This window comes from Nannospalax galili, unplaced genomic scaffold (genome assembly GCF_000622305.1).
Source record: "Nannospalax galili isolate Female #2095 unplaced genomic scaffold, S.galili_v1.0 scaffold23, whole genome shotgun sequence".
In the NCBI taxonomy this organism is placed as follows: domain Eukaryota; kingdom Metazoa; phylum Chordata; class Mammalia; order Rodentia; family Spalacidae; genus Nannospalax; species Nannospalax galili.
The window spans coordinates 1735594-1746198 of NW_008350771.1; the positions used below are offsets into that span (position 1 = coordinate 1735594).

The 10605-nt window shown below is 46.2% G+C and overlaps 1 protein-coding gene across 1 annotated transcript in view; it reads left to right on the forward strand.

The window, feature by feature from the left end:
- Positions 1-9465, forward strand: part of Ptafr (platelet activating factor receptor) — a 27519-nt gene extending 18054 nt beyond the window's left edge. The window contains exon 2 of the mRNA XM_008847964.3: positions 5936-9465. Coding sequence (XP_008846186.1) covers positions 5982-7007 — 1026 coding nt within the window. The 5' untranslated portion in view covers positions 5936-5981 and the 3' untranslated portion in view covers positions 7008-9465. The remainder of the gene's footprint in view (positions 1-5935) is intronic.
- The last annotated feature ends 1140 nt before the right edge of the window (positions 9466-10605 follow it).

Below are 10605 nucleotides of genomic sequence, written 5' to 3' on the forward strand. Positions count from 1 at the left end.
TAATTACTGAGACAGACCCTGATATTGCCTAGGTTAGATCTCAAACTTGGTATGTAACTCATACTGTCCTTGAACTCTTAGATTTATTTATTTATTTATTCATTTTTATGAGTGTAAGTATGTGTACTACATACATGCCTGATACCCTCAGAGGCCAGAAGAGGGTGTCAGATCCTTTGGAACTGGAGTTTCAGACAATTGTGAGCTGCCATGTGGGTGCTGGGAATGAAAGCAGGGTCTTTTGCAAGAACAGCAAGTGGTACTAACTACTAAGCCATCTCTCCGGCTCTTGGCCTCTTGAACTCTTTTTTTTTTTTTTTTTTTTTGGTCTTTTTGAGACAGGGTCTCCTGTAGTCACACCTGGCTTGGAACTCACTATGTAGACCAGGCTGGCCTCGAACTCACAGAGATTTGCTTTCCTCCACCTCCCAAGTGCTGGGATTAAAAGCGTGCACCACCATGCCCGGCCTGGCCTTGAACTCTTAATCTTCTTGCTTTAGCCTCCTGACTCCCAGGATTACAGGATTACAATACCCAGCTAAATATGTTTCATTTGTTTTTATACTTTAAACCCATGATTGTGAAAAATTCAGTGGTTCCCTATACAATTTGGTGTCACCACCTGGATTTGTGCTTAAGAGCCCCAAATTTTGCTCAACATTGTTCTGTGCTGGATGGGGTGGACCATGCCTGCAGTCCAGTCCCATCAACTCCAGAGACTGAGGATCCAAGAGGATCACTTGGCCCAGTTCAAGGTCAGCCTGGGAAATATAGTGAGATACCAATTTTAAAAAATTAGAAATGTGTCTTTAAGGGGCTAAGTGGTTAAGAGCACTGGCTGTTCTTGCAGAGGACTCAGGTTTGGTTCCCAGCACCCATGTGGCATCTAACAACCATCTGTAACTCCAGTTCCAGGGGATACGATGCCTTCCTCTGACATCTAAGGGCATTGCATGACATGGGTACATTTATATACATGTAGGCAATACACGCATACATATAAAATAATAATAAATAAAATTTAAAAACGAAATGTGCCTTTAAGCCAGTGTGGGGGCTCATACCTGGAATCCCAGCACTCACCTGTGATCCCAACACCCAGGAGGCTGAGGCAGGAGGATTACTTAGAGTTTGAAACCAGCTTGGACTATCATGTGAGACTTTGTCTCAAAACAAAACAAAACAAAACAAAAAAACACCAGAGCTGGAGAGATGGCTCAGCAGTTAAAAATACTGACTGCTCTTGAAGAAGACCCAGGTTCAAATCCCAGCACCCACATGGCAGCTAACAACTGTTTGTAACTCCAGTTCCAGGGAATCTGAGGGCCTCTTCTGTCCTCCATGGGCATTGCACTGCACCACAGGGTATACTTACATACATGCAGGCAGTACACGCATACACATAAAATAAAAATAATAAATAAAATATTTTTTAAAAAACCACCACCAACAAAAATGTCCTCAAATCAACAATATAATTCATAATGAAGCTGAATATAAATATTTTTTTATTTTACTAATTTTATTATTATTTTTACCTTTTTTTGAGACAGGGTCTCCCTCTAGCCCCACCTAGTCTTGAACTCATTGTGTAGACCAGGCTGGCCTTGAACTCACAGAGATCTGCCTGCCTCTGTCTCCTGAGTGCTGGGACTAAAGCGTGTGCCACTATACCCAGCACATTTTGTATTTTTAAGGAACTCATTGTGATTAATAGGAATATTGAAAGCTCCATCTGTCAAATTTAACATATAAACTTCTACCCTACTAAATGGAGCAAAAGCACATAAACACATTGTGAACAAAATTCCAATGATAACTTGTTGTATCTTTAAACATTCTCATATTTAGTCTTTTTCAAGTGGAAACTTAACCACATTCATCCCTGGAGACTGCAGGGATGAACGTGATTAATGAGGCTTGCCACCCAGTCCTAGGCTTTAGTTTTGGTGCTGGGAATAGAATGTTGAAGAGACAGTCTTCTGGCACTCACAGCTGGCTAAGGCCTCCCTAAAGAACTGAAATTCAGCTGAGGTCTGAGACATGAGCTAAAATTAGCTAGGTGAAAGGGGAATAGGAATGGGGGTTGCTCTGGTATCCTCGCTGACTAGGAGCTGGAGAGATGGCTCAGTGGTTAAGAACATTTGCTGCTCTTACAGAGGACCTGAGTTCAATTCCCAGTCCACATCGGGCAGCTCACAACTGCCTGTAACTCCAGCTCAAGGGGGATTTGAGGCCTCTGGCCTCTGAGGGCAATGATACTCGTGTGAGCATACCCCACATAGTTACATATACAGATTAACTAAAAAATAAAACTGACCAGGTGTGGTGGCACACAACTTTAATCCCAGAGCTTGGGAGGCAGAGGCAGGTCAAAGCCATCTTCTGGTCTGTATAGCAAGTTCCAAGCCAGCCAGGGCTACATAGTGAGACCCTGACTCAAATATAAAATAAAATAAACAAAATCACTCTGACCAAAAACAACTTAGGGATGGAATAGATTTCGTTGACTTATAACTCCAGGTCATAGTCCATCCTTGAAGGAAGTAAAGGCAGGACTTGAAGACGGGCCTAGTTGCTATTCCACACAGCATTACCCTCCACCAAGGAAATCACTTCACAGCTGAAGAAGTACAACAGGAACCATGGAGGACGCTGTGTGCTGGCTCACAGGCCAGCCTATACTCAGCTAGCTTTTTATTCATTTTTTTAGCTTTTTAATTTTTTATTTTTTTGGTCTTTTTGAGACAGGGTCTCCCTGTAGCCACAGCTGGCCTGGGTTCACTATGGAGACCAGGCTGGCCTCAGACTCACAGAGATCTACCTGCCTCTGCCTACCAAGTGCTGGGATTAAAGGCGTGTACCACCATGCCTGGCATGATCAACTAGCTTTTTAATATAGTTCAGGATCACCTGCCTAGGGATGGTGTTGTTCTCTGTGGGCTAGACCCTCCTTACATCAGTTAACAATCAAGGCAACCCTCCCATAGACATGTCCACAGGCCAATCTGACCTAGGAAATTGCCCAATTGACGTTGTCCTCTTGGATGACTCTAGGCTGTGTCAAGTTGACAAAGCTAACCAGGACAAGGGTGTAGCTTAGTGGTGGAGCCCTTGCCTTGGGTTCCATCAGAATTGGGAAGGAGGGCAGAAGAAAGGGAGGGAGGGAAGGAGGGAGGGAGGGAGGGAGAGAGGGAGGGAGCGAGGGAGAAGTATGGGTTGGGAAGAGCCTTCAAGGCAGCTGGTTGAGTATTGTGGAGCTGTGAGGCAGTCAATGAAATGGTACAGGGAGCCCAGCCCACTGTGGGCAACACCATCCCTAGGTCTGAAGGCCTTCCAGGGCAGCCACTCTGACTGGAGACTATGAGAAGGTGGCCCAGGAGGTAGGTGGAATGGCAGTTGAAGGTCTGGCCAAGAGACATCTGGTGAGCTTCTTTCAATTCCTAGAACTGCCAGGCCTCCCCTGGTCAGTCCCGGCACCTGTGCAGAGCCTACTTCGAATGTTTTCCTGATCCTTCCTCCTCCAGGCCTCAACTGAAATGTCTCCTCTTTTCCAAGATCCCTTTTTCTTCTCCTTATCAGCACTCCATTTTCTTTGTATAGCAGCTGTCTGTTTAGATTACTTCAATCTTTCTCATAAAACTATAACCTCCTTGAAGTCAAGGATGCTTTGATGTATTCATCATTATGTCTGGTATGAGTTGATGCTCTGAAGTATTTGTTGGGTGAATGCATGAATGAACAAATGGATTTGAGATCCTGACTCCACCACTTAGTAATGGTGTGACTTGGGCAATATGAATTTTTATGTATCTTATCACTGTAAGTTGATTTTTTCTGCAGTGCTAGGGATCAAACCCAAGCCTGTGCACAGCAGGCATGTGTTGTACCGCTGAGCTATATCCCCCAGCCCTTCGAACTAGATTTATAAGAACACATCATTTAGTTGGGCGTGGTGGTGCACTTGGGAGGCAGAAGCAGGCGGATCTCTGTGAGTTCAGGGCCGGCCTGGTCTACATAGTGAGTTCCAGGTCAGCCGGGGCGACAGAGAGACCCTGTCTCAAGCAAGCAAACAAACAAACAAACAAAATAAAGTCCACATCATTTTATGCAGAAAGTAGGAAACTACTGCCAAGTAATTGGAAGATACAGGTGATTTCAGTGTCTTAAAATTATGCAAAAGGGTCAAGCGTGATATAGCTCACATCTTTAGTCCCAGCACTTGGGAAGCAGAGGCAGTAGATCTCTGTGAGTTCAAGTCCAGACTACTTTATATAGCAAGTTCCAGGCCAACCAGGGATATATACGTAAATGGGAGTGCTGGAGAGATGACTCAGTAAAGTGCATGTTATGCAAGCATAAAGACTTGTGTTCCGTGTTCCAATCTCCAGCACCCACATAAAAAGTTGGGTGCAGGGGCTGGAGAGATGGCTCAGTGGTTAAGAACACTGGCTGTTCTTGCAGAGGACCTGGGCTCGCATCCCAGCACCCACGTGGCAGCTAACAACTGTCCATAACTCCAGTTACAGGGAATCTGATGGCCTCTTCTGTCCTCTGCAGGCATTGCACAACACAGGTGTACTTACATACATGCAGGCAATACACTCATACACATAAAATAAAAATAATAAATAAAACATTAAAAAAAAGTTGGGTGTATTGGGACTGCCTGTCATTCTGGCACTTTGGAGGCAGAGACAAGAGGATCCTGGGGCTTGCTGGTCAGCTAGTCTAGCTGAATTGGTGAGCTCCAGGTGCAGTGAGAGACCCTGTCTCAGAAAATAAAATAGGGAGTTGTGCTAGGTAGCTTTAGTGTCAACTTGACACACCTGGGTTGAGGGAGCCTCAATCGGGGAATTGCCTCTATTGGACTGGCCTGTGGCCATGTCTGAAGGGCATCTTCTTGATGAGTGATGTGGGAGGGCCCAGCCCACTGTGGGTGGTGCCACCCCTGGGCAGGTGGGCCTGTGTTGCATAAGAAAGCAGGCTGAGCAAGGGGCCAAGGGAGCAAGCCAGTAAGCAGCGTTCCTCCATGGCCTGTGCTTCAGCTCCTGCCTCCAGGTTCCTGCCCTAAGTTCCTACCTTGGGCTCCCTGATGAACTGTGACCTGGGAGTTGTAACCTAAATAAACCCTTTCCTCCCGAAGTTGGTAGTGGTCAGAGTATTTTGTTGCAGGAATGAAGAAACAAACCAGGACAGGAGTGATAGAGGAAGACATCAAACTTTGAACTCTGTTCTCCACATGCATGTTGCATGTGTACCAGCACACACATACATGCACACACATTTACACAGACACTCACAGTCATATACCACACACACACACACACACACACACACCTTCAAAAAGGGATTATATCAGTCTACAAGTGTTGTTATAACAAAATACTTATGATTTTAAAAAAATTATTTCTCATAGTTCTAAAGCTGGGAGCTCAAGACCAAGGTTTAGTTTCTTGGGAGGTCCAGTGTTTGTTTCCAAGATGGTATCTTGCACACTGTACCTTACATGCTAGATGGGATGGAAGATCAAAAAGGTCAAGAGACACTGTGTTTTTAGCTTTGAACATTGTTATAAGGGTGATAATTCTATTATTTATTTATTTTTTTTGTGTGTGTGTACTCCCATGACACTGTGTGCATGTGGAGGTCAGAGGTCAAGTAGCAGGAATCAGTTTTCTCCTTCCACTGCGTGGGTGTCACAGAACCAACTCTGGTTGTCAGGCATAGTGGCAAGCATCCTTACCTGCTGAGCCATCTCACTGACCCTCTAATCCTATTTGTAAAGACTATTTTCATCTCCTCCCTCTTAATCCTTGGGGATTTGGGGAGAGGACTCCAACATTCAAATCATAGCAGGGAGTTTTGGAATAGATGAAGTAGGCTATTCCCTTCTTGACTCTATTAACCAGAATCCTTCCTTGCATGATCTTAGGTACACACAGCACCTCATGACCAGCTGACCCTTCCAGTCCAGAGCAATGGTGCAAAATGGCTCCACCCGGGTGGATTCTGAGTTTCGATACACCCTCTTTCCAGTCGTTTACAGCATCATCTTTGTGCTGGGCATCATTGCCAATGGCTATGTGCTGTGGGTCTTTGCCCACCTGTATCCTTCCAAGAAACTGAATGAGATAAAGATCTTCATGGTGAACCTCACCATGGCGGACCTGCTCTTCTTGTTCACCCTGCCACTGTGGATCGTGTATTACTACAATGAGGGCAACTGGATTCTACCCAAATTCCTGTGCAACCTAGCTGGCTGCCTCTTCTTCGTCAACACCTACTGCTCTGTGGCCTTCCTGGGCGTCATCACTTATAACCGCTTCCAGGCAGTAGCCCATCCCATCAAGACTGCTCAGGCCACCACCCGCAAGCGTGGCATCACTTTGTGCCTGGTCATCTGGATCACCACTGTGGCCGCTGCATCTTACTTCCTTGTTACAGACTCTACCAACCTAGTACCCAGTAAAGATGGCTCAGGCAACATCACCCGCTGCTTTGAGCATTATGAGCCTCGCAGTGTGCCCATCCTCATTGTCCACGTCTTCATCACATTCTGCTTCTTTCTCGTCTTCTTCCTCATCCTCTACTGCAACCTGGTCATCATTCGCACGCTGCTCATGCAGCCGGTAGGGCATCAGCGCAAAGCTGAGATGAAGCGCCGGGCTCTTTGGATGGTCTGCACAGTTTTGGCAGTATTTTTTATCTGTTTTGTGCCTCATCATGTCGTACAGCTGCCCTGGACCCTGGCTGAGTTGGACTACCAGACCAACTTCCACCAGGCTATAAATGATGCACATCAGATCACCCTCTGTCTCCTCAGCACCAATTGTGTCTTAGACCCTGTTATCTATTGCTTCCTTACCAAGAAGTTCCGCAAGCACCTTAGCGAAAAATTTTATAGCATGCGCAGCAGCCGGAAGTGTTCCCGGGCTACCACCGACACAGGAACTGACTTGATTGTGCCACCCAACCAGATCCCTGTCATTGCACTAAAAAATTAGGCTCCGCTTACTGGAGTCAGACCTGGAGTCTTCTCTTCCATGGACACCACAGACTGAGCTGGGGGACAAGGGTTTCTGGTGTGGCCACCTCCTCTGTGGACACTGGCGACCCATTAAGTATGGCAGCTACTTCCTCACTTAGACAAGGGTGATAATGCTTCAAGAGCCCCGAAAAGTCCAGAACTTTCACTCACCTTTAGGCACAGACTAGCTGACCTTACCTCATGACCTCATCTAGAGCCCCTGAGTTTGATTGGGCTAGGAGGAACATCAAGGCTAGGGTCAGACCTTGAAAGCAGACTCGGAGGCACCCAGCTCATCCCACTGGGGTTGTAGCCTTAAGTTTTAGGCAACGACTCCCCAGTGCTACTGGCAGAGAGAGAGGCTGGCAGAAGGGACTCTTAACTGGCTGTGCAGAAGATATTTGGAGCAGCAGTTGGTTTTAGAAGGAAGCCACCCGTTTTCTATGCATAGGCACAGGTCTTTGTGACACATCCTAGGGGAAGTGGTTTGATAGAACCTTCTGATTGACCTGGTAACCTATTTCAAATGCAACCAGAGAAGATAAAACAAGAGAGATCAGAAGCTAGAATGGGAATGTGTTCCTGAGGTAGCTAAGTCTCTCTGCTTAGGCTTGAGTGAGCTCTGAGAGAGTGGGAGAGAGATGGCCACCTTAGCTATCTTTCTGTCTTAGCAACAGACCCTGGTTAAATGGCTGTGGGGCAGCTACCCACTTTGAGCAGAAATTTCTCAAAGCAAAATTTGGGTTTGTGTTGGCCAAGGCACCTCAGTGCTTAAAAGCCCCATGCAAATGAGCACTTGAGCAGGGAAGTGCCTGTAGCTTCAGAGTGGAAGAAGGCCGCTCATTCCCTGGAAGGTGCCTCCAAATGGAGCTTGCAGGAGGTGGTAGGGACAGTTTCAGTTCTGACTTCTGGAGGTTGACGGCTTCCCTTGAGGACCTCTAGGTACCTGCTGGTTATATCTGGCAAGTGTGTTAGTTACCTTTGCCTTGCTGTGCCCAGCCTACTGGACAGAAACAACTTAAGGAAGGAAAGGTTTATTTCGACTCACAGCCTCAGGGGATTTCAATTCATTGTAGCAGGGAAGGCATGGCAGGGCAGCTCAGACCATGGTGGTGGGAACAGAACATGAGGCAGAGGCTGTTCATGTGGTATTGAGCCAAGAAACAGACAGCACATCACAACCAGGGGCCAGGGTACAACCTTCAGAGGCCCACCCCATCACCCACTTCTGTCAGTCAGGTTCCACCTCCTAAAGGTTCTGCAGCCTCCCCAAATAATACCACCAGTTGGAGAACAAGCATTCAAAACATGACCCTGGGCTAGCAAGATGGCTTAGCAGGTAAAGGTGCTTGCCGCCAAGCCTGACAACCTGAGCTTGTTCCCCTGAACCCACATGGTGGAAGGATGCTTGAAAGTTGTCCTCTGATCTCCACATGTGCACTGTGGCACATGCATGCCTCTTCTCTACATAAATACGTGTAAAAGTCAACAGAACAAAGCAAAACAAATAGGACCCTGTGGGGGGAATTTTAGATTAACAGTGTAGGAACAGTTCCATCAAGTGAGATTCCTCTCTTGCCCTGCGGAAAATATCTGGCACCTCAGACTTGGAGCTCTGAGGAGCGTTCCCTGTTTTTCAGAGCATTATACTTCTTTTGAAATAGCTTCCTTCTTTCCAGCCAGTAACCCCTTAAGTTGGTCACTTGGTTCGTGTCTGCCAGGCAAGCACTGGATCGCAGATTTTGATAAATATCCTCCATAAGCCAGTAACCCATTTGGTTTGGGGTGGGGGCTGTGGACTAGACCTAGCTGATGGCGACTAAGTGGTTACAGCCACATACTTGAGCTTTGATGTCAAACAAACTCAGGTTCAAGTCCTGGCTTTGTTACTTGCTGCCGTGGAGCCAGGGTTTAATTTTCTACCTCTCAGTGTTGTTAGCTGTGAGGCAGAATCTACCTCACAGAGCTGTGGTGAGCAGTGAATACTGAGCAGGCACCTCTCGGTCACCCCTGAAGCTCCCCTTTCCTGAGACTCTGGCACCCTCAGTCCTCTGACAGGAACCAAAAGGATGAGAGTTGGGCATGTGGATTCAGGATACTTCTCGGGGCTTTGCAGGTCACTTAATTGAAGCCATCTAAACTCTAGAGCTGTGAGTGTGTCTGTGTGTAAAGTGGGTTGAATGACCACCTGTGTAGTAGACACATGGCTTTATGCAGGAAGAAGATGGGTGGGGCAGAGACTAGAGACATGGCAGGAACCTGAGTGGCAAGGGGAGAAGGCTTCCAGGGGCCCCATGGCTCTCCTGTAGCCTTTCCCATGGATCCTGTGAGATTCCCTTGTCAGGATCCCTTCACTTAACTTGCTTCTTGCTTGTTTATTTGAATGGGTGTCTACCACTATCAATCAAATAAAGCTCTGAATGTTTATATGCTAATGCAGTGTTTTCTGAATTTCAGTCATTTATAGACCCCCCTTGCAATTTCTGCAATATCCATGTATCGTAGTATGTTTAGTTAATAAATATTTTTCTTTAAATGGAGCCAATTTTTAAAACTTACATTCAATGAAAAAGAAAACTTGAAAGTGAAAGCTAATGACACCTACCACAAGAAGTGAACAGAAACGTAAAAATGTAGCTATTAAAAATGTTCCTCTGTGTTCTGTCTGAGGTCACCCCCAAGTGCTCCAGTATATGCAGAGCACACCTCGGGAGACCCTGCTGTCACTAGTATAAAGTGCCCAGGGCCTGTATTCAGTAAGTGCTCAGTAGGAAAAATAATTGACCGAGCGTAGTGGTGCACATCTTTAACACCCGGGAGGCGGAGGCAGGCAGATCTCTGTGAGATTGAGGCCAGCCTAGTCCACATAGCCAGTTCCAAGGCAGCTGGGGCTACAGGGGGACCCTGTCTCAACAGCCACTCCTCATACATGCAAAAGAAAAATAACTGGCAGGTGTGAGGTGGTGGCTTGTGATTAGTCCCTGTTTCTCCCAGGAAAAAGCTGTATATGGGAACAACATCCTGGGCTCTGGGGCGGGGTGGTGGTGGGAAGAATACACAGCTGATTCTCTGTATCCATGGATTCCACATTCCCGGATTCAACCAACCAGACTGAACACCTTTGAAAAACAAATTGTGTCTGTACCGAACAGAGTTTTCTCTTATTACCTCAACAATATAGTATAACAACTATTCTCATTGTATTATAAGTATGCAGAAAGATGTGTAGATTTTATAAACAAAGAACTATGGCCTGGCATGGTAGCACATGCCTTTAATCCCAGCCCTCAGGAGGCAGAGGCAGGTTGATCTTTATGAGTTCAAGGCCAGTCTGGTCTACATAGTGAGCTCCAGACCAGCTGGGGCTACAGGGAGAACTGTCTCAAAAAAAAAAAGAAAGAAAGAAAGAGAGAGAGAGAGAGAGAGAGAGAGAGAGAGAGAGAGAGAAGAGAAAGGTCATCACCGTGATATAGAAATAGTGAATGCAAAAATGAGAAAATCTTAGCATCTTGTCCTTTGCACTTTTGTCAAACTCTATATTATAAATTCATTTACTCATAAGAAAGAAAAATCCA